At 45.4% G+C, this 24202-nt stretch overlaps 2 protein-coding genes across 11 annotated transcripts in view; one reads left to right on the top strand and one right to left on the bottom strand.

Moving 5' to 3' along the window:
* LOC105494358 (protein kinase C theta) overlaps nt 1–24202 on the bottom strand; it is a 144612-nt gene that overhangs the window by 11786 nt on the left and 108624 nt on the right. For all 6 annotated transcript variants that reach the window (XM_011762706.3, XM_011762704.3, XM_071070499.1 and 3 more), the window contains 4 exons: nt 19140–19231; nt 17074–17136; nt 14422–14560; nt 2834–3022 (listed from right to left, as the gene is read on the bottom strand). In XM_011762706.3, the coding sequence (XP_011761008.1) occupies nt 2834–3022; nt 14422–14560; nt 17074–17136; nt 19140–19231 (483 nt within the window). The remainder of the gene's footprint in view (nt 1–2833; nt 3023–14421; nt 14561–17073; nt 17137–19139; nt 19232–24202) is intronic.
* Nucleotides 1–24202, top strand: part of LOC105494360 (6-phosphofructo-2-kinase/fructose-2,6-biphosphatase 3) — a 318705-nt gene that overhangs the window by 278493 nt on the left and 16010 nt on the right. For 4 of the 5 annotated variants that reach the window (XM_071070503.1, XM_071070504.1, XM_071070502.1 and 1 more), the window contains exon 15: nt 7786–7952. In XM_071070503.1, the coding sequence (XP_070926604.1) occupies nt 7786–7952 (167 nt within the window). Of the gene's footprint in view, nt 1–7785; nt 7953–9062; nt 9636–24202 lie in introns of those variants that run through there. The other variant, XM_071070501.1, reaches the window with a different exon arrangement.

Raw genomic sequence — 24202 nt, 5'->3', positions numbered from 1 at the left:
GCCAACTCTGAGTCTGTCTAGAGTCCAGAGCTTTCATGATGGCTCTCAGGTGTTCCTATGTCTCCACATGGGTTTGCCTTGGGAGCTCCTGGCTCACACCTTGTGATTCTCAGAATCCAGTTTCCATTGGTAATACTGTGCCTGTATTCTCGATGGATCCTGGGCTACCACGGATGGGGCGCTGAATTCTGTTTTGATGGTGAATTCTGGAGATTGCTGCTAAGATGGTAATAGCCTGCACTCTCAGAGTTTGTTAGAGTGAAGAAGTCAACAATATTTCCAGTGGACAGTGGGTAGGGCAGGTTGGGGACAGCTGGTCTGTAGGTATTTTAAGTACAGTTGACCCTTGGTGAACCTGGATTTGAACTGCACCGGTCCACTAATATGTAGATTTTTTCAATCAAATTTATACTGAGTGTGCCTGCCTCTCCCGCCTCCCTCCCACCTCCTCCACCTCTTTTGCCTCTGCCACTCCTAAGGCAGCAAGACCAACGCCCCCTCTTCCTCAGCCCTCTCAACATGAAGACAATGAGGATGAAGATATTTATGATGATCCACTTCCACTTAATGAATAGTAAACACATTTTTTAAAAATTTTCTTAACAAAATTTTCTTTTCTCTAGCTTCCTAGATTGTAAGAATATAGTATATCATACATATAACAGGCAACACATGTGTTAATTGACTTCATGTTATTGGTAAGGCTTCCGGTCAATAGTAGGCTATTGGTGGTTAAGTTTGGGGACTCAAAAGTTATATGCAGATTTGTCATTGCATAGGAGGTTGGCTCCTCTAACTGCCGAGCTGTTCAAAGGTCAATTGTACTGGTTGATATAGGTTTGGTTTTGTGTCCCCACCCAAAATCTCATCTTGAATTATAATCCTATAATCCCCATGCGTCATGGGAGGGACCCAATGGAAGGTGATTGAATCATGGGGGCGGTTTTCCTCCCATGCTGTTCTCATGATAGTGAGAGTATAGTTTTATAAGGGGTTTCCCCCTTCCCACTTGGCCCTCATTCTCTCTCCTGCTGCCCTGTGAAGAAGTGCCTTCTGCCATGATTGTAAGTTTCCTGAGGCCTCCCCAGCCATGCAGAACTGTGAGTCAGTTAAACCTCTTTCCTTTATAAATTACCCAGTATTAGGTATGTCCTTACAGCAGCATAAGAACAGACTGGTACACTGCTCAAGACAATCTGCTGGGCAGGAAACCAACAGTGAGAGAGTCTTGCAGAATCAGCTTTGGTACAGTATGTAGGCTAGGGACTGGATTGAATGCCTGTATCTCAAGGGTTTCAGCCAAACACGTCTGCAAGGATACGTATTTCTGCAGAACCTGGTAGAGTGCCTCACTGAAGTCTCAGCTTCAGCCATCCTCCAGTTCAGGGGTAGGAGGCCGCCAGCTGAATAAGAACTATCCTTTCTGCTCATCCTCCTTCCTCTCTCGGCTTCTACCCCGTAAGGTCTGAAGCAGAAACTCAGGAGTTAGAGAGGAAGAGAACAAGAACACAGTTAGCGAGAGCGGGACAACACTCTCTCCTCCAGTAGTGAGCAGCTGCTAATCACTAGCTCCGAGCAAAGGGAGGGAAGCCAGAATCCCAGATTTAAAATTAAAATTTATGTGATGAGGCTGGGCATGGTGGCTCACATCTGTAGTCCCAGCACTTTGGGAGGCCGTGGCAAGCAGATCCCTTGAGGTCAGGAGTTCGAGACCAGCCTGGCCAACATGGTGAAACCCCGCCTCTACTAAAAATACAAAAATTTAGCTAAGTGTGGTGGTGCACACCTGTAATCCCAGCTACTCAGGAAGCTGAGGCAGGAGAATCGCTTTAACCCGGGAGGTGGAAGTTGCAATGAGCCGAGATCATGCCACTGCACTCCAGCCTGGGTGAGGGAGTGAGACTCTGTTTAAAAAAAAAAAAAAAAATTATGCGATGAATAATATCTTGGACTGGATGGTTTTAATTGTCCCACTGAGACAGTGTTTCATAACGTAAGAGTGATAACAGGTTGTCTTTTATCTAAGAGTAGGCCAAAAAGTCGTACATCCTGTCTAAGTTTTCAAGCAGAGGCAGGGGAAGATGAACCGGATGGAATATTTCTAATAAGAACTAAGGGAAACAAAAGACTGAGTTTAAAAAAAAAAATACAAAAACCAAAAACCTCTATATAACATAAATGCCCATTTTCTCCTGCCTCAGCCTCCTGAGTAGCTGGATTACAGGCATGTGCCACTACTCCTGGCTAATTTTGTATTTTTAGTAGAGACAGGATTTCTCCATGTTGGTCAGGCTGGTCTTGAACTCCTGACCTCAGGTGATTCACTCACGACCTCTCAAAGTGCTGGGATTACAGGTGTGAGTTACCGCACCCGGCCTAAATGCCCATTTTTTTTTCTTTTCTTTCTTTTTTTCTTCATTGTTTTGGTGACAGGGGTCTCGACATATTGCCCAGGCTGACCTCAAACTCCCAACTTCAAACAATCCTCCTGCCTCAACCTCCCAAGTAGCTAGAAGATTGAGTTTTAAGTCATACCATGTGCTTGTTTAATGAACCAACTGCATCTCCAGGTGAGGGTATTCAAGGTCATGGAACTGGTTCCTGGGCCCTTATTTTATAACTGACGCACATGAGGGTTTATCTTACCCTCTTTTTGACATTTAATGCTTATAATATTGGTGCCTCTTAAAACACAGATGGCGCATATCCCATTTAAACCCAGTTCCATATAATCATTGTTTGCCACGTGCAAGTTGGAATCTAAGAGGAACCAAAAATCGACCAGAAGACCTAATGCTCATCTTATGAAGACACTCTTGGCTTCACTTCTTACCTTCACCAGAAGATCCTTTGCCTCCTTCTCCAGCCACCGTGGGTAAAAGGGATTGTCCATGCGGATGGAGTGGAAGAGCTCCTCCTCGTCCTGCCCGTGGAAAGGCGACTGGCCAATCAGCATCTCGTAAAGGAGAACCCCGAAGGACCACCAGTCCACAGAGTGGTTGTATCTCTGACCCAGCAAGATCTGCACAGCCAAAAGGCAGACACGAAATTAATAGGAATGAGGCTGAGGAGTGACGACCCTTCCAGAGCGTCCCAAGGCCACTCAGTGAATGGTGGAGGCTGGTGTGTGGCTGCATCAAGCTCACCCCGAAAACTCTGTCTTCAGAAGCCAATGACCGGAGGGCGATGTCTACACAATGCTGACGTTTTTGAGTTTGAGTCCGAGCAAACACTTCTCAGTTTCAATTTGTACTTTTCCTCTGGTTGTAAAGAAACAATGAAACGATGCCGTTCGTTTTTATTTTCCCATCAGTGACATGAGAACTCACGTGGCAGATATTGAACCTAAGAAAGCTGATAGGTGTCTAAGTTCTTCACCGGCACTGGTGTAAGCCTCGAAACCAAGCCTTTGTGCTTTGCTGACTTGTACTGTCCTGAGCCTTTACACAAACTCTCTGTAGTAATCAAGCATCCAAAGAGGCCATCTGGACAGTTCCCTTCCTTAAAGCCTGGCTCTCTATGACCGTTCAGTTCAGGAGGCACAACTGTAATCACCGATAGGCAGAATCCAATTGTGTCCTGTGCTGGGAAAGAGAACCGAGGATAGCAAAGTGCTCAAATCTAGGCCAGGTGCAGTGGCTCACCCCTGTAATCCCAGCACTTTGGGAGGCCGAGGCGACTGGATCACCTGAGGTCGGGAGTTCGAGACCAGCCTGGCCAACATGGTGAAACCCCATCTCTACTAAAAATACAAAAATTAACCAGGCGTGGTGGCGGGAGCTTGTAATCCCAGCTACTTGAGAAGCTGAGGCAGGAGAATTGCTTGAACCTGGGAGGCAGAGGTTGCAGTGAGCCAAGATCATGCCACTGCACTACAGCCTCAGCAACAAGAGAGAAACTCCATCTCAAAAACAAAAAAAACCCCAAAGCACTCAAATCTAGAAATGAGAGATCTCTCAGAGCTACCTACAGCTCGATAGCGGGGTCTGAGTCTATCTGTTAGGGAGGAGGATTTAAAGTCTGGAAGCCTACCTAATATTTTGAAAGATTTCTATCCTTTCACCAACCCACTCTTCTGGCAAAAAAGGCTTTGTATGTTCATCTTTCAATGAATTCCTTTTTGGACATTGGGAGGTAGAGGGCACATGCCATTCTGCTCAGCGCCTGACATCCCAACAAACTGTGCCAGAGCTTCTCTGAGATGGTACATGGTAGGATCCATCCATGGATGCAGAAATAAGGAAAATGTGCTGGTGGCTAAATTACCAATGGAAATAAAACCAGTAGGTAGAGGAGACAGTTGCACTCGCTTGCTCATTGCAGCATCATTCACAATAGCCAAGATATGGAATCTAAGTGTCCATCAGTGGATAAATGGATAAAAAAAACTGTGCTATATATACACAGGGGAGTATCAGCCCTGAAAAAGGAGAAAATCTCCATTTGCAACAACATGGATGAACCTGGAAAATATGTTGAGTGAAGCAAGCCAGGCACAGCAAAACAAATACTGCAAGATCTCATTTATACGTGAAATGTAAACACATTGAATTTATAGAAGCTGAGAGGGGCAGTTGCCAGGGTCTGGGTGGAGGGTGGGGAGGAGGGATAGGGAAGGCATTGAAAAAAAATGTGGTACATCCGCACAGTGGAATATTATTCAGCCTTAAAGGCGAAGGGAAACCTGTCACGTGCTATGTGAGTGAGCCCTGATAACATTATGCTAAGTGAAATAAGCCAGGCAGGGAAAGACAAATACTGAATGACTCCATTAACATAAGGTAGCTAAAGTATTAACTGAGGTTTTTGCCCTGACTTTCAGTGACAAAAACCATAATTACTTCTGCACCAACCTAATAGTTCAATTCTAGAGACAGGAAGTGGAATGGTGGCTGCCAGCAGCTGTGGGGAGGGGGAATGGGAGGCTAGTGTTTAGTGGGGACAGAGCTTTGGGTTTTCAAGAGGAAAACCTTCTGAAGACTGATGGCACAACTATACAATACACTTAATTTTATTTATTTATTTATTTTTGAGATGGAGTCTTGCTCTGTCACCCAGGCCGGAGTGCAGTGGCACAATCTTGGCTCACTGTAACCTCTGCCTCCTGGGTTCAAGCGATTCTCCTGCCTCGGCCTCTTGAGTAGCTGGGATTACAGGTACACGCCACCATGCCTGGCTCATTTTTGTCTTTTTGGTAGAGATGGGGTTTCATCATGTTGATCAGGCTGGTCTCGAACTCCTGACCTCAAGGGATCCACCCACCTTGGCCTCCAAAGTGCTGGGATGAACCACACCTGGCACTATTTTTAACATTACTGAACTGTACGCAAAAATAGTTCAGATGGTAAATTTCATGTTACGTGCATTTTCCCACAATTAAAAACAAAACACTAGGACATAGTAGTGGCACATACAATTTTTTGTAATGGAAAAGAGGGGAAAAAATCTTTGCCAATTCATGACTGCTGCTCCAAGGATGAGTTGCAGGCAAGTTGCTTTTGGCCAAAACAAAATGGAGAAGGAATAATAGGATTGAGGCACTAAACTCAAAAGCAAGACAGTCAGACTCTTTTGGGGATGAACATCTGTTCTACCTTGTAATGTGTTCAGGCTTAGCTGGATGCATCTGTGAACAGACACACGTAAATACACACACACACACACACACACACACACACACACACACACACACACACCCCCGCAGAAGGTATTTTGTTGTTGGCGCTACTCCTACCAAATGGAATTTTTCTCTTCCTTCTTTAATGGGCCTTTGGAATGAGTGGCAGAATTGTAGCACTGACGGCCTCGGAAAGAAAATGACACTGCAATTCCAGCCATTCTCCCAGCACGTTGGGAGGCTGAGGTGGGTGGATCACCTGAGGTCAGGAGTTTGAGACCAGCCTGGCTAACATGGCGAAACCCCGTCTCTACTAAAAACACAGAAATTAGCTGGGTGTGGTGGCACATGCCTGTAATCCCAGCTACTCAGCTCGGGAGGCTGAGGCGGGAGAATCACTTGAACCCAGAAGGTGGAGGCTGTAGTGAGCCGAGATCATGCCTCCACACTCCAGCCTAGGTGATAGAGCAAGACTCTGTCTCAAAAAAACAAAACAAACAAACAAAAAAACCCAGACATTCCAATATTTTCTAGGAAAGCCGCATTATTTGATGTTGGTGAGCTTTTTTAGATGGAACAGATTGATGTGCATGGCAAGCCCATCTCTGACCCTCCGCCCCCCCGGGCCCCCTCCTGGGAGACACATCAGTGCTAAGTGAGGTCCAGGGGTGCTGTGCAGTGTCTCTAAGGCAGACTTGCTAAACAAACAGAAGAACAATATCAACAGCAGCACAACAGTTTTGCTGACCATATAAAATGTCACGGGCTCTACTTTTGGCTTAATCCCTTCTTGCATAGTTTCAGGAGGACCCTTTAACCCACTCACTTCACAAATGAGAAATTTGTGAGAAACAGGAATCATATCTGGCCCGCTTTTTACAAGCTTCTTGTGAGGATCCAATGAAAAGTTGCAAAGTCAAGATGATTCATCTTATGGGATGACTATAACTGCTATGATAAATATCTGTTTTGATGATGTGCTTGTCCCCATTTCTGAAAATAAAGATCAAGTTGCAAACAGAATTTTGTAATCCGTTACTAATTTCCAATATAAAAATGCTACCCGCTACTCTTACCTCAATATTTACATGCTAAAGTTTACTTTATAATTTAGAAAAAATAGACTTTGCCTTAAGGAATCATCTGAAAGTAGATCCAAGGAGAATTATAAAGAAATTTAAGATGCACCCAACACAGTCTTTGCTCAATTTGCTGGGCCAGGGAAACATGCAATTTCTGAGACTTGCCACAAGGCGGCGTCAAAGCAAACAGAAACCACATATCTTTGTAAACAACTTCATTTTGGCAGGACAAACAAAAAGAAAATTTGGAAGGACAGGAGACAGCTGTGGTGCAAATTAAGCCTTCAAAGCCTGGCACTGTTAGTAAAAAAATTCAGTTTTACCTTAGGAGGAAGAAGCAAAATGCAAACTCACACACGCAACAGAGTGTTCACCTCAAGAATACTGACACGTTAGGAGTTTTGCAGACATTATGTCTTTTGTCGATAAGAACCCCCCGAGCTAGGCAGTTATCCTTCTTCTATAGGGGGTGATGACTGGGCTTAGAAAGGCCAAAGGTCTTATTTAAGGTCTCCTAGTGAGCTGAGAGCGACGTTCTGAATCTGGTCTTTTAGGATTTTACTACGTGATGTTCCTTCCATATCGTAATGTGCTTCTTGGTGTTAAACCTCAAGCTGTCATGCTCACACCATGCTCAATTTCTTATTTTATTTTATTTTATTTTATATTTTTTAGACAGAGTCTCTCTTTGTTGGCCAGGCTGGAGTGCAGTGGTGCGATCTCAGCTCACTGCAACCTCTACCTCCCGGCTTCATGTGATTCTCCTACTTCAGCCTCCTGGGGAGCTGGAATTACAGGTGCGTGCCACCACATCCAGCTAATTTTTATATTTTTAGTACAGACAGGGTTTCACCATTTTGGACAGGCTGGTCTCAAACTCCTGATCTCAGGTGATCCGCCTGCCTTGACCTCCCAAAGTGCTGGGATTGCAGGTGTGAGCCACTGTGCCCGGCCCATGCTCGATTTTTAAAGAGACTGTGGTGGAGAAACACCAGCAAGGGTGGCCCCTTTCTCTGTCAGCCCTGGGACCTCGCCTCATTGTGATCTCTTCTTCTGTTCTTTTTCCTCCCTCGCTTTGACCCAAAGAATCAGAGGCACAGCTCAAAATGCACAATGAAACCTGAGAAAGCACCAAGAGAGGAGCGGTGGTTTTACCAGACGCTGGAGCAAGCCACATCTGTTCTCCTGCAGCCTCAGGAGCTGGGACGTCGGGTCTGGACAGGTGGGGCTCGGCCACCACGATGTGCAACTGGGTGAGTGCTGCCCCCGCACTCAGCGACTTCCCCTGGGCAATACCAGTGTGGTTTCCAGGCCAGTGCTGCCCCCACACTCAGCGACCCCCCCTGGGCAATACCAGTGTGGTTTCCAGGCCAGTGCTGCCCCCACACTCAGCGACCTCCCCTGGGCAATACCAGTGTGGTTTCCAGGCCAGTGCTGCCCCCGCACTCAGCGACCTCCCCTGGGCAATACCAGTGTGGTTTCCAGGCCAGAGCTGCCCCTGCACTCAGCGACCCCCCAGGCCAATACCAGTGTGGTTTCCAGGCCAGTGCTGCCCCCACACTCAGCGACCCCCCGGGCCAATACCAGTGTGGTTTCCAGGGAACTCCGACTTTCTCCAGGGAGCTGCTTCCATGCATTGCAATCCCAGCTGCATTTACTGAGTGTCTAGTGTGCCATAGAGAGTATGATGCTTCCGGCTGGGCGCGGTGGGTCACGCCTGTAATCCCAGCACTTTGGGAGGCCGAGGTGGGCAGATCATGATGTCTGGAGTTCGAGACCATCCTGGCCAACATGGTGAAACCCCGTCTCTACTACAAATACAAAAATTAGCCAGGCGTGGTGGCGGGCGCCTGTAGTCCCAGTTACTCTGGAGGCTGAGGCAGGAGAATCACTTGAACCTGGGAGGTGGAGGTTGCAGTGAGCTGAGATCACGCCACTGCTCTCCAGTCTGGCGACAGAGCAAGACTCCGCCAAAAAAAAACCCAAAAAACAAAAAACAAAAAAAACGCTATTTCCCTGTTTAACTGCCTTCCTATTCTTTGTCAAAATGAGTTTGGACCTCCAAAGAGACATCAGCCTCTCTTTGCTCCTATTATAGGAACACAGGGGGAACAGCAGGGCTTCTGGGAGGTACCTTAGCCCTCAGGAGGCACAGCCTAGTGAGGCGGTCCCCGGTCGCGGGAGCGCAGGTCTGGTTTTCATGTGTGGCTCCTGACGTTGCTCTGAAATGCATGAGCTTCTGAGATCTGAGTTCTCCCCACAGGAACGATGGGTGCCTGTCAGCCAGACTCTATGGCCTCTGTCCCAGCTGTTGTGTGTTCCTGTGTTTCCATTCTCTGCTTTACCTGGTTGGCTTTCCCCAGGCCCGGACTCTGCTCCCTGAAGGTGCTCACAGACACGTTCATAGGAGAGACAGCAGCGGAACACTCGTAAAGACCCCGCAGGGCAGCATCAACTTAGAACCACGCAAGAGAGGCGAACATTTCCCTACGGCACCGAGGAGGGGGAAACTGCTCCAGTTTTGTGTCCTTTTTGAGGGAGAAAGGGGCAATGGGGAATTGAGAGAGACGAAGGAAAACTTCCCCGAGTGGATGGAGGGAGGGGAGCCTCAGACCAGCAGCGGATTCTTCCAGGTAAAGAAGGGGGAAGCTGGGGAGGGTTATTTAACGAAAGATGCCCAGAGGTGGGGAATCCAGTACACGTTTAGAGATGAACTTTTAGGCTGCTTGGCTTGGTGTGGTCGTTGATTCAGGAAGCAGCTGAGGGCGGCTGCTCCAGCCTGTGTGTGGGTGGATAAGCTGTGGTCCCTGATGGGGAGAAGCTCAATGGATTGGTCAGGTGGATGCAGAGGTGCTGTGGCCGCACAGGGAAGGGGACAGCTGGTGACTCCTAAAGCCGGCGGCAACTTTAGGGAGAAGGTGACTGTGTTCGGGGGGAGGATCACAGACCAAGGATGTGCAATGGCAGAGAGGCACAGTGTGGCCTGGCCAGGGCAGGTAGCATATATATATATTTTTTTTTTCTTTTTTTTTTTTTTTTTTTGAGTCAGAGTCTCGCTCTGTTGCCAGGCTGGAGTGCAGTGGCGCGATCTCAGCTCACTGCAATCTCCGCCTCCCAGGTTCAGGCAATTCCCCTGCCTCAGCCTCCTGAGTAGCTGGGACTACAGGCAGCCGCCACCACGCCCGGCTAATTTTTTGTATTTTAGTAGACACGGGGTTTCACCATGTTGTCCAGGATGGTCTCGATCTCCTAACCTTGTGATCTGCCCACCTTGGCCTCCCAAAGTGCTGGGATTACAGGCGTGAGCCACTGTGCCCGGCCGCACTTAAATTTTTTAAAAGAATTCTTCTATTCGTAGGTAGCAATTTAACGTGGCAGCACATGTTCTTAGGGACCCACATTCAGGACTGTGACTGACAGCCAGCTGAGAATGCGGACTCCTTGAGAATATTGAAGCCGGACAGAGGTGGGTCTGCACAGCACAGAGGAGAATCTGGAGACTTGGCTGGTCTGTGGCCTCTGGGGATGTGTGTACCCAGGGGTGGCCCAGACCATCCCAGACATGACAAGAAAATTCGAACTTGCATTTATAATACATCCATTGAAAAAAATCTAAAATGAGGAAGAACCGAGTCTTCACAACTATCTACCATTTAGAGTGACACGGGTACCCTCATTGAGAAACTGAAACAGGAAGTGACAAATCCTGGGGGGAGGAGGGAGGCTGTATCTCAGAGGGAGCTCGGCGGTGGCTCGGCTTATCCATTTATTTTCCATGCATCATAAATTGTGCTATGGTTTTGGGTTCTGATTTTTTCTTTTTTTGAGAGAGAGTCTCGCTCTGTCACCCAGGCTGGAATGCAGTGGTGCAATCTCGGCTCACTGCAACCTCCACCTCACAGGTTCAAGCGATTCTCATGCCTCAGCCTCCTGAATAGATGGGATTACAAGCGCCTGCCACCACACCAGGCTGTTTTGTATTTTTAGAAGAGACGGGGTTTCGCCACGTTGGTCAGGGGTTTCGCCATGTTGGCCAGGCTGGTCTTGAACTCCTGACCTCAGGTGATCCACCCGCCTCGGCCTCCCAAAGTGCTGGGATTACAGGCGCCTACCACCATGTCTGGCTAATTTTTGTATTTTTAGTAGAGATGGGGTTTTGCCATCTTGCCCAGGCTGGTCTTGAACTCCTGGGCTCAAGGGATCCGCCCACCTCAGCCTCTCAAAGTGCTGGGATTACAGGTGTGAGCCATCACGCTCGGCCTGAGTGCTGTTTTAACTAAATAAATTTTTACAAAATGACAAGGCCTTATGAAGTTATCTGCAAAGAGGCTTGGGCTGAAGGTAACACTGCAATAGCAATACAAACATAACATTTGGATGAAGCTAATTTTGCACTAAAATAATGCTTTCTTAAGCAGAACATGAGAAAATGGCAACACTGATGTTTTGATTTCTCCCAGGGCAAGCTCTCTGTCAGCCACATATGATGAGGCTAAAATCAATGTTTTAGCCAACAGAAGATTGGTTAAGAAAATGGAATATATCAAAAACACTGCTTTTAATTATGGACTTATATCTGCTATTGTCAGTGACGTCCTTGCCTTAGTGCATATCATAATGTCTGTTTATAATTATACCTTCGGGAAGTATATTTTCCAGCTATTATAAACTGTTAAAACCCAGAATTGAAATAAACAAATCAGACCTTTCCATCCTAGAGTCCTAAAGTGTGAAACCAAGATTTTTTTTTTTTTTTTTTTTTTTTTTTTGAGACAGAGTCTTGCTCTGTCACCCAGGCTGCAGGGCAATGGCTCTGTCTTGGCTCACTGCAACCTCCACCTCCAGGGTTCAAGTGATTCTCCTGCCTCAGCCTCCTGAGTAGCTGGGATTACAGGCGCCTGCCATCATGCCCAGCTATTTTTTTGTTTTTGTATTTTTAGTAGAGACGGGGTTTCACCATGTTGGCCAGGCTGGTCTCAAATTCTTGACCTCGTGATCCACTCGCCTCGGCCTCCCAAAGTGCTGGGATTACAGGTGTGAGCCACTGCGTGTGGCCGAAACCAAGATTTTTAAAAAGTTATTTAATCTCATTATTTTAATGAAACATAGATATTTTTGTAGTATCAATGAATATAATACAATTTAGTTATTTTATACTATATATTAGTGTAATCTGATCATATTCCTTCTTAGGCATTGATAACACACAGACTCTCTTAGTTGGTGACAACGTATATGATTCATATACAGACGGATCTTGGGGATGCTTTTCTAACTGATCAAAAGGCATGAACACATGTAAAGAGCATGCCCTGGTGATGGATGGTAAGGGAGGAAAGCAGATGGAAGCGTGTCACCAAGAGCCAGGCAAGAGATGCTCAGTTCTGCACTGGGGTAACAGCAGTAAGGGCAGGGAGGACCTGGAGGTTTGCGGGGAGCTGGATCAAGGGGATCTGTTTGAACTTGGAGAAGGAATTAAGGGAGAGTCCGAATTCAGTCACAAGTTTAGGAGAATGAATGGACGTGAGAGGGTCCAATTTTAGAAGGTCTTGGTGTTTGGGTGGATTTGAGGGGTAAGAAAGAACGGGGAAATTTGGATATTTCCTAGTTTTCTCTCTAGAAGACTGGATGGATGACATGTAATTCACCAAGAAAGAAAAAGAAGGAAAGAGGGAAGTAGGGAGCAAGTTCAACAGAGAGCGTTGTGGACCTACTGTCTTTGAAGGACTCATGCATTTACTTGGAGGTCTCAAGCAGGAAAGTGGACGTCATGTCTGCGGCAGGAAGAAGTGCAGGTGGGCCATATTGACTCTAGAGCAAAGACCACAGTCATCAATGAAGTTGCTCATGGAGGATGTAAAGTAAGAAGAGAAGAGGACCAAGCACTGAATCACGTGGAGACAAGCATACGTGAAAGACAAGAAGGGAGTGAAGCTGCAGAGAGAAGCAAACTGTGGAAGCTGGATTCTGCAAGGAGCAGATGGAAATCGGGAAGAGGTTTGTCATGGAAAAGACCTGGCACCCAACATCTGTTGACAGGAATGCATCAGAGTAAGGCAGCCACACCAAGGTGTTGTAAGGTGAAGAGGAAAGAAATTGAGGTGGCTCAGGTGAGACTGAGGGAGTGACAAAGGAGACTGCTGCTGGCGATGGCAGTGAGGGTGGTCTGAGCGGAGTGCATGAGGGCATATTTCAGAATTATTATGAAGGGGAATTCAGTAATTGAGTTGAGTCTCTCCTCTCAGGTCCCCTTCACTCATGCTTTGATGAGCTTTGGTTTCACTTCAAAATGAAAATGGTTTATAGCATCAATACCTGTATCTGTGCCAACCTGAATGAAACACAGATTTCTATGATCAGAATGTTATTTAATCAATCAGCCTCACTCTGTGAGTTCAACAATGCCATGTAAGCTAAAAGCCATCGTTCCTCATGGAACAGAGGCCAAGGCTAAATTCAAATTACATATCACCCAACCACAGGACAAAGCTACATAGTTCTAGGACTTGCATGGCCACAACTCCTTTGGCAATGACAGGAACTTGCTGCTGAATCATTTAACCCAGGAAATCAGAGGTCTGCCAGAGTCTTTATCAAACAACCATCCCCAATCACACGTTTATTAGTTAGTTCATCCATTTACTCTTCTAGAAGGTATCTATTAGCACCTTAATGTGCCAAGACCTGCACTACATCCTTACATGTAAAAGTGAACAAGATCACACAAATCTACCCATGAGAGAAAATGGCATGGAACCATGTACACTTTGGATGGATATCAATTTCCTGGCTTTGACATTGTACCACAGCTATGTGAGATGTGACCACTGGGGGAAACTGGATGAAGGGCACAGTCAGGAGACGTTTCTGGACTATGTTTTACAAATTCCTGTGAATCTACAATTATTTTGAAATGAAAATTTTTAAAAAGTGAATATGAAACTGTCCATGACTGCAGAGCAAACATCCAGTCATGCAGGGAGATTTGAAGATGAAAAAGCAACCAGGACAAGTGCTGTGCCATGGGAAAGACCAAGTGGGAGGGGCGTCAGTAATCTCCCTGGGTGGGCAGCTGGGGAGGATTCTGCAAAAAGGGTAGAGGTGGGTTTAGTTGGATTGATAAATGCCTTCTGTACAAATGTCATTTCTCTGTGTGTTCAGGATGTGACAGCAATATCTTCTTCTTCTTTTTTTTTTCTTAATGGGGGCAGGGGTGAGTTTTAACTTTCACACTCTTTCTCATTTAATGCTTGCAATAACACCATGACATCAGCATTATACTCATTTCACAGAAGGGGAAATGGAGGTCAGTGAGACTTTGGCAGTCACTCTGTGCTTACATCAGTGGTGGCTTAGAAACTCAGTCCAAGTCCTCTGACCCCACAGTTTCACCACTTGATTTGGGTGGATGCTTGCTTCCACCTGGGTCTTCACTAGCTGCTCCTTCTTGTAGGTCTGAGCAGAGTGAATATGTTTTAAGGCTGGGGGAAAGGAAATGCCAAACTCTGCAAGCCTTGGAGAGATGTGATTTGTAAAAGTAGCACTCCCCACAAAATAATGGTAGAAACCCACATGCATGGTGGCATTTATGAGATACTTAGGAAAACAGGTACAAATCTTGAACCAAGATACTTAAAACCTTCTGATTTTCAGGGATGAAAGAAGCAATGGCACGTGGCCAGGACATGCTGAGGTGGGAGCAGCCTGTCACAGCATTCCTACCTCCGGGGCGATATAGTCGGGTGTCCCGCAGAAGGTGTTCGTCTTGGCATCTCCTAACATGTTCTCCTTGCACATTCCAAAATCCGCAATCTTGATATGTCCATCTTTGTCTAATAGGATGTTATCTAGCTTCAGGTCCCTGAAAAACAAAAGCGAAGCAAATCTCACATTAATAAATATAATTTCGTTAACATAAAATTCCATAGGAGGCGAGGGAGTTTGTCTCATTGCAGCCTGAGAGGGGCTCACGAGAGGCGCTTATGTATCTATTCATTTGCACACCAAGTGGGGTGTAGACAAAGCGGATTCTGCAAGGGCCTGCTGGCTGCTGTGGATTCTTTCTTTGATTTACCAAGGGGTGCAGTTCAGTGTAAGGAGGACAGAGCACCGATACCCACTGGAGATCCTTGATCCCAGGACTTTCCTGAGGGTAATGATGAGGGAGGAAAGACCTAAAAAACATACTTACTGTATGCTATTTTCTACGTATTTGTTTGTTTCTTTGTGAATGATTTATACTGCACCTAATTCCAAGTCCAATTGATGAAGGTTGTTCCTAATACGGAACCCCTTAGAACCAGAATCCATCCAATGCCAGAATGTCATGCCAACAAATTTCTGTGTCCTTGGAGAACCAGTATCCTCTTGAAAGAGCCCATTCCATTCTTAGGGAAATGTAACTGATAACATTTTTTTAAAAAAACAATGAACCGAACTTGGCTTCCCTGTGATGTCACCTATTGGTGCAAGGGGGCTTTCTATTGTTATCATGTGTGACACCCCAAATATTTGAAAAAAAATGACATCAAGTTTTCTCTTTTCTCACCAAGATCAGACTTCACTCCTCATGACGTGGTTTTCAGACCCTTTTGACCTTGTACCACAGCTGCGTGAGATGTGGCCACTGGGGGAAACTGGATGAAGGGCAAACATTCTGGCCTCTACCTTCCAAATATCTTGAATTTGTCAGTTTTCTTCTTGAAACGTGGTGCTCAGAATGAAGCCAGAATCCTCCAGAGAGAGAATCTGATTTGGTGCAGGTTACAGTGGTGCCCAGAGCTCCGTTACCATCCTCTTGCCTTTTGCCACACTGGACTAAGATCCTGCACCATATTTTTTCATAGTTTAATCACAATAATACCCAATATTGAGTTTATTGTAAACTAAAACCTTCAGGTGTTTTTTTTTTTTTTCTATACGAAGAAATGCCATTATCCCAGTTTCTTCTCATTCTGTACTCGTGAAGTCGATTTTTTAAAGATAATTCACGTGCTTCCCTTGATTCAGTTTCCCCGCCCCCCCCTCCCCCCCCCGCCGCCAAGACAACCTCTTTCCCTGTCATCCAGGCTGGAATGCAGTGGCACGATGTCAGTTCACTGCAGCCTCAACCTCTTGAGCTCAAGCAATCCCTCCACCTCAGACGCTTGACCACATGTGTGCCATCACAATGCCTGGCTAGTTTTTAAAATTTTTTGTAGAGACAAGGTCTCACTGTGTTGCCAAGGCTGGTCATGAACTCCTGACCTTAAGCAATCCTTCTGCCTCAGACTCTCAAAATGCTGGGATTACAGGTGTGAACCACTGCACCTGGCCAGCTCTGAGGGATGTAGGTCAGTATGGGAAAGGTTCTGAAAGGCTGCCATGTGAAGCCAGCACTCCATGGGGGTGAGGAAGGAGTGCCAAGGAAGACCAGCGAGGACCCCTGGAGCCAGCTGGAGAGGGCAGAGAACCCAGAGGCCCAGGGTGTTCTGAGGCATGTCACACTTATACCCTATGGGGCATCAGAACCCAGGGGAGAACTTCAGAGTCCACAGCCTGGGCATGTCTCTGCAAGTTTTATACTCAAAGAGGCTGCTTAAGAATACTTACTTTCCAAACCCCCCCTAAGTCTTTAGTTCTGTGACTCCAAATAGGGCAACCCTCACTTGACTGCACCCTCAGAAAATGCAGAGGTCCTTCCCCGTAAGTGAATTCTGCACTCTGTAAGCACCAGAGCTTCAATACTAATTATCTGGTCTCCAGCAGCTCAGCTATCCTCCTCACCAGCTCCTTTCTTTTTTTTCCTATTTTTCCTCCAAATCTGCAGTGAGTTGGAAATCTGACAGTAAGCTTGTAGAGGTTTGTATGTTAAATAAATGCTAACTACATTTTGAGAAAAGAAGTGAGGAGACTGAGGTACAATAGCGTCAATCTAAGAGCTTGGACAGAAGAACGTGAAATGATGTCATACAGCAGAGAAGGAGAAAATTCCATAAGCATTTCTAGGTGGCTCAAAGCTTAGACAAGCAAAAATAAGAGGTGTGAAGGGACAAAAGAGAAAGAAACCATAAGATAACAAAGAGAAAACAGGGGAGAGAAAACAGGGGAGTGAAAACGGGAGAAGGAAGGTGAAAGTAGGAATTCAAGTGAGAACCAGCGTAAAGGACAGAATGAGCTCAGCACTCTCCTGCTTTGGAGACTGGAATGTCTTCCTTGGTTGTGAATAAGTCATTCTCGGTTGTAAGTCATCGTCTGTGTAATCACGGTGGGCAGGAGGCCTATGTGTGGAGCTTCCTCCCACGAAATCACACGGGCTCTCTCACAGCACTCGGTGCAATGATTAAATTAACTGAGCCAATATCTTAGCATTTGTTTCCACAAAGCAAAATTTACCTGTAGACGATTCCTTTGGAATGAAGGAACTGCAGACCAAGAATGATTTCAGCAGCATAAAACCTGGGGGAAAGAGAACCAAGGTTCAATGTGAATGTAGTCACGGAAAAAAATAAAATCCCCAAACCCAGACTGACCTTTCTATGACATGCTGTGTATGGCTAAACGGCAATACACACATAACTCTGTTTAATCCTAACAAGGAAGATGTTGTCCATTCATTCTCCACAGAAGAAAGTGGAGGCTCAGACACCTCCAGCCTCAGTCCTAACAGCGTAAAACAGAGCTGGCATCTTAAGTGAGTCCTGCCTGTATCTAGTACTAGTACTTGTTCTTATCCTTTAAACAACAATGCTCATATTGTCATTTTTTTTTTTTTTTTGCTATTGCTAATAAAACATACACAGACATTAAAAGTAATAGTATAGACCAGGCAGGATGGCTCACGCCTGTAATCCTAGCACTTTGGGAGGCCCAAGCGGGTGGATCACTTGAGGTCAGGAGTTCAAGACCAGCCTGGGCAACATGGTGAAACGCTGTCTCTAGTAAAAATACAAAAATTAGCAGGGCATGGTGTTGGGTGCCTGTAATCCCAGCTACTCAGGAAGCTGAGGCTTGATAATCACTTGAACCTGGGAGGTAGAGGTTGCAGGGAACTGAGATCACACCATTGTACTCCAGCCTGGGTGACAGAGCAAGACTCTGACTCCCAAAAAAAAGAAACAAAAACAAAACAAAACAAAAAAACAAAAGAAAAGAAGAAAAAGTAATACTATAGATAATTGGTAAATAATTTCTCCCTTTGTTTTAAACTCTGGTTGCCACCCATAGACCTCTGTGCACCATTCTGAATAGAACTGGCTGGTTTATTTTCATACTGAGAACCTTTAGCCTGGGCCACACTTACAGCCCATGAGGTGGAAAAGAGGATATTAGCAGAGGCAAGATGATAAGTTACTCTTTATCTTCAATGGTGACAAGCTTAAAGGAAATGAGTTTTTACCCCATCACTGGTGGGATTAAGGTCGGATACAAGAGACAGTTTCCTAGAAGGGAAGTTTGCTGGATCTTGTGGAAGAATGCAAATTTCTCCTTCCTGGAAGGCGTTTAGGACAGGATGGATAGCGTGGGTCCAGGCTGGCTGGAGAGGACAGTGGACTAAATGAATGCCTTCTAGCATGAAAAGTGCCCGATGATTTCTCTGCTGCGGAAATCCGGTAGAATTACCTCTGGGTGCATTGCTGACGTTTCCCAGAGGCAATGATCTCAGCAGAGCGCTACCCACTAGATGTGATAAACAGCCGTTCCAGCCAGGGTTTTTACAGGAGCTGGCGGACCAAATCCATTTCTCAACCCACTTCAACCTAAACCACGCAAAGTGTTCATGCAGATGGGAGGGATTACTGAGCGTTGAGCAAAGAAAGCTAGCTTGTACTCATCATCTTCCAACGAGTCCAGTGGCAGAGCTTTCTTTTACTTGCATGTCCCCGGGAGCAGGAAGTAGGACCCAAGGGCAACAGCATGGGGAGGAGGGGCAGTGAGTGCTGTGGACACAGGTGCAGTTCTACCAGGTACACACAGCCTGCCCCATCCCCATGTGTCTCAGGTTGCCTGGCACGGGGAAGGTGAAGTTTTGTTCTCAGATAGATAGAGTAAGTGCTGCTTCCTGCTTCCTAAAGATTTATGCCTCCACATCAGGCTTTCCGTGAGAGGCCTCAGCTACAAGCTCCATCCCTGGGGACCACCCTTGAGGTCTGCGATCCATTTCACTGCTTCCTTTCCAAAGGGCACATATTTGCTTCTGTGCTCAGATTGGTTAGAAGCCTGATGAATCCGGAGGTTCCTTAAGAAACTAAGTAGTTAGTTTCAAATCACAGAGAAATGAAACCAAACTGACACGAATTTCAGTTTCACAACCTGGGAAAACTGTTGCCTTGCTTGATGTATTCCCGAGGGTTTCCCTGGCCCTGGGATTCAGGCACGCCAAGTGGGAAAAAAGAAAAAAACAATAATGTGGGAACTGACAAGAACAATGGAAAACCCCCAAACCCTGTAAAGGCTCTTACGTCGCTCTGGAAAGGTCGAACTTGTGGCAGCTTTGGATGTGGTACATTAAGTCCCCTCCGTTGAGGTACTCCATCACAAAAAAGAGGTTTTCCTGTGGAAAAACAAGACAATCCCAACTTTTATTTCATTTTATTTTTATTTATTTTTGTACGAGACAGGGTCTCACTCTGTCTCCCAGGCTGGAGTGCAGTGGCGCGATCTCGGTTCACTACAACCTCCGCCTCCCGGCTTCAAGCAATTTTCCCCGTCAGCCTCCCTAGTAGCTGGGACTACAGGCATGCGCCACCACGCCCAGCTAATTTTTGTATTTTTGGCAGAGATGGGCTTTCACCATGTTAGCCAAGCTGGTCTCGAACTCTTGACCTCAGGTGATCCGCCCACCTCGGCCTCCCAAAGTGCTGGGATTACAGGCATGAGCCACCATACCCAGTCACAGTTCCAATTTTTAGGTCCTTAGAGAAAATACAACAAGGAAGACTACTTTTTAAATGGATTAGATCATTTCAGGGGAACCAATTCTGTCATGAAATCACTTATCAGAAGACTGTCAAAATCATTTAGCCAATCTATATTTTTGAACCCCAGGAAGCCTGGGGAATCTAGGTGGGATGCCATGTGACAGCTAGATGCTTGCGTGTTACAACCCGGCAGATAAGCTGGGGCACAAGGGAGAGTCCAGTTGACCTGCTGGCCAGACAATGGGATGGTGCCAGGCACTCAGGGCACTTAGCATGTGCCGATCATGTACTTACCGAAAGTACAGGGTGATAAGGAGAATGTGTTTTGGTCTCTGACTCCAAGGGTGGAGTTTGAAAACATTCATTCATTCAACACTCAGTAATTAGCTACTGAGCATATTCTACGGGCATGGCATGGTGGGGAGTGGGCAGGGCATGCCAGCCATTCCTCCCTGGAGCTTGCAATCAAGTTTAACCTCATTTTTCTCCAGTCCCGACTTAACTCATGCCAGAGGCAAGCTACAGTTTATGACAGAGTTCTTCTGCCAGAGGACATGATGGTCTGGGTGGTCTTCAGGCTGTGGTGAGCATATCAGAGGCAGCCAGGATTGCAACCAGCCTCAGCTCCTCAATGATGTGAGACAATGATTTTTAAAAAAATAAATGTACTTATAACACTTTAGAGCAACCTGATTTTTAAAGGGTTGTAATACGTCACAGAATCAGGAATCCATAAAGTGCGGGGACCTTTGGTGCGTCTGGGCATGAATTTGCACTCGAAATTCTCACCTGGGTGGTTTCTTAACGGAATTAACCTTTACATTTTGATGTGAACCCAACCAGTGCCGTGGGGCATAGGAGGTAATGGTAGAAACGTTGTTCTGGTCTGACAGTCAGACTCCTTGCCTGGTCGCCACAGAATGGGGAAACCAAGTATTATGGCAATTACCTCAATAATCCAGGTCAAGGTAAGTGTCTGTCTTTTTTCAATGTTAGTTTCTGATCTGATTTACTAATTCCATATATACTTAATGGGAGTCCACCCTTTTCTCTTCTGGATAGGCCCAAATTCTCAGCTGACATAAATCATGACTTAACACTGAGATTTCAAACCCAATTTGAGAGTCGTCACTGGTCTTGCCTGCACACACCCGCTTTCTCACGCTACCTCTTGCTCTCATCAGCACCATACAAAGAGCTTCTGTTCTAACCTCACCTTTTTACTCAAAACTATAATGGCCCTATACAAGCCACAAAGGTGGAATCTTCTTTCAAGTACTTGGGAGAGCAAAGCGTATGAAAGTGTAGAGCAAAACCATTTCTGACAGTGCTTGAGTGAACGGTTTCTTCTAAGTGTTTGGATGCTTACAAATTCCTCGAAAGGCTGACATTTCAGAATTTAACACTGTCGATTTAGACGTGGAGAAAGTGGTGGGAGGGGACTGGAGGCAACAGTTCAGCCCCACTCCCATGTATTCCACACACCTTCCCACGTGTTCTCAGCGCTAAATCAGACGCCACACTAGTGGTGAGCACTGGGAGGTTGAATAGGCCGTTAAAGTCTAAGAGATCACAGGGCACCGTCAGTGTTTACTACCATGAGGGTGAGAAGACGACTATGTTGCTAGTGATTGTTAATTAAACAGCAATGGAGATTTATAGCATGTTGGATGCCCCACATTTAATCCTCCCAAGAGAACTGCAGGCTCCACAATAAATCTGTCAAATATCTGTTTTGGTTCTAATCTTTATATTAAGCCACAGCATGGGAAAATTGCACTGACTCTTTTTTGTCCTTTGTGATGGTATTTTGCATCAGTTTAACCCTCTGGCTTGGATGAATGCCTGGTCAAACGTGGGCTTCTTGAAGGGGAGCAGGGACGGTCCATGCCTGGAAGTCCAGCTTGGGTGATCCGGCCTGGAGGACCTGCTGTCTTTCTAGAGGATGCTCGTCTGTTTGGAAAGCCTGGGAATCGAGTCATCCGTGATATCTTGGGCCCACTCTGGGCCACAGAGATGGTTCTGTGATAAAATTAGCACAAATGTATGCACATACAAACTACATGGTCCTGAGGTTTGGATTTTGAGGATCACATTTTGAGGGATGGGTAAGCCTTTTAAAAGCTGAATCCGAAATGCCATCGTAAAAGGAAAATACAAATATAATAGACTCAAACTTTCATGAACAGCTGGGGAAGGAGTGCTCAGAGTTGAAGGCAACCCACAGCTAACCAGAACCTCTGCAGAACTGCAAGCAAAAAGAAGTGTCTGCCTGCTGGAAACGCCCTGGGCTGGCATAGATAGAAGCAAACCAAGAAGAATGAGACTCAGAGTAATCGCAAAGAATGTGGGCTTCATCCTTACTCAGCCCTGGGTTCAAAGCCCCTCTATTTGTAACTGTGGAGACGTGACTTAACCTCTCCTGAGCTTCATTTTATTTGTGAAATGGGGTAATAATACTCCTACCTCCTAGGGTTGCTGTGGGTTTTAAACAAAATACTGTGTGTGGAAATGAAGCTCTGCATTCGCCCTCAGTGGGCAATTGATAACTGATGGCAGCTGTCCTTCTAGGAAATGATTTAAAAGCCAGGAAAGACAAAACCAAAACCTGCTAGGCTGCCCTTTAGGTTGTGGCCACCTGGTGAGAGAGAGGATACAAAGCAGGCGAGAGAGAGAGAGAGAGAGAGAGAGAGAGAGATGGTGGGAAGGGAGAGAGAATGTGGCCTGTGTTGGGTTAATTGTAAATGGCACTTACTAGTCTAGACCTCACATCTTTATGGCTGGTAATACATTAACTGAGGCAAATGATTCTTTCTGGTGGGTGAGAATTGAAGCTGTGATGGCACTGGGGGATGGGACTTGCCAAATGTGTCCCAGTCTTGCCGACTGTCAACAACTCCTGGCAAAGCATCTGTTGAATGGAGATTCTGGTCTGTGAGAAATGAGACTGTGGCTAATCAGCTGTATGATCAGGTAAATCCCACCATCCCAGGGCCTCGGTTTCCTCCTCTGAAAAATGAATCCTGTCCATGAAAATGAGTCACCATTACCTACAGCTTTGTTGTGATTTCCAGACAACTGAAGGCAATAAACAATGTTGAGGTTCTGTAGATAGGCGGGTAATCAAAGCTGTATGACTCTTTTATGTTCGTGTTATTGATGCTTTAAAGAAATGGTATTTAAGTTGGGCGCAGAGGTGCATGCCTGTAATCTCAGCTACTCATGAAGCTGAGGCAGGAGGATCACTTGAGCCTAGGAGTCCAAAGCCAGCCTGGGCAACAGAGTGAGACCCTGTCTTAAAAAAAAAAAAGATGATTAAATACAAGATCGAAGTGATAGATTTAACAAAATCAGTTGTATAATTCTCATAGGACTGCATTTACATACATGAATATCATTTGGAGGAGTTAAAGGTCCTAGAGCTGTCAAAATATAACACTACTTAAAACACAAGATAGTTATTTAGAGGGAGGCATAGGACATTTTGTGAATATTCTAGAATTAGTAAAGGGTGAATTGTAAAAGTGGCCTCAAAAGTTATTTAATACAACCTAGCTTCTACACTGCTTTCTTCTTACAGTGATGACATTTTTCAAATGAGAGAATGAAAATAAAGACAACGGGAAAGTGTTTAGTCGTGATGACTATTCAACACAGCTAGTCAAATATTGAGTAAACAAGGAAACGGCTGCCAAATGTGCATATATTACAGGATGAATGACGGGTTTATAGCATTAAAGAAATTAATGATTTTTATCATACTAATAACAGTTAATTTTGTAAATGCACTGAGAACTTGGCAAATATCATGCAAATAAGGTCAGATGTATAGACTCCCTCTCCAGAAAAATAAGATGGGAAAAGAAGGCAAAGAATAACGATAGTCATTTTTTCGAGGTATCTTTTTTCTCCGAAGGCTAGTAAACCAACGTACTAAATTTTATGCAAGAGAATATTTGCAATCTCTGCAAAATAAGTAAAATTAAGATAAAAATATTTATGACAAAACATCTAAATTTACCATCACACCTTTCAAAGTATCATATGTTAAGCACATGTAACAAATGTTGTAACAGCGAAGACCATTGTATAAGAAGATGGAAACCAGAGATAGAATTCAACTCTACTTTGGGACATCTCCTATGACAGCCAATGGAAAGAGCTGGGAATTCTGATCTGAAGAAGAAAGAGGAGCTATCATTCATATTTAAAACTAAAGAATCCATGTAAAATATTTAGCCTTGTGCCTGGCATATGGCAAGCATTCCTTACATATTAACTTTATCATATATATTGCTATTATTTTATCACAGGGAAGAAAAGCATTAAGTTGCATTATAATCAGAACAAGGACAGCCCCAACCTTTGCAAGATTTGGAGCGAGTGTGCAAAGGGAGGTACCACACCATGGGTCCTCAGATTTAAGTGTTATTAATCAAGCTCACCAACAATTGAATTAAATATGCTCTACATTCCTATACATTCTCTCTGTCTCTCAGGAAATATAACTTCATAATGACCAACAAGGCCAGTAACAAATTCAGGATCCCTCAAAATTCTGCACCTGTTAATTGGCCATATAGGGAAAGTCCCCTCCTGCCCCT

Source organism: Macaca nemestrina, chromosome 9 (genome assembly GCF_043159975.1).
Source record: "Macaca nemestrina isolate mMacNem1 chromosome 9, mMacNem.hap1, whole genome shotgun sequence".
NCBI classification, from domain to species: domain Eukaryota; kingdom Metazoa; phylum Chordata; class Mammalia; order Primates; family Cercopithecidae; genus Macaca; species Macaca nemestrina.
The sequence above is the reverse complement of the archived record's forward strand: the minus strand, read 5'-3'. Positions and strand labels throughout refer to the sequence as shown.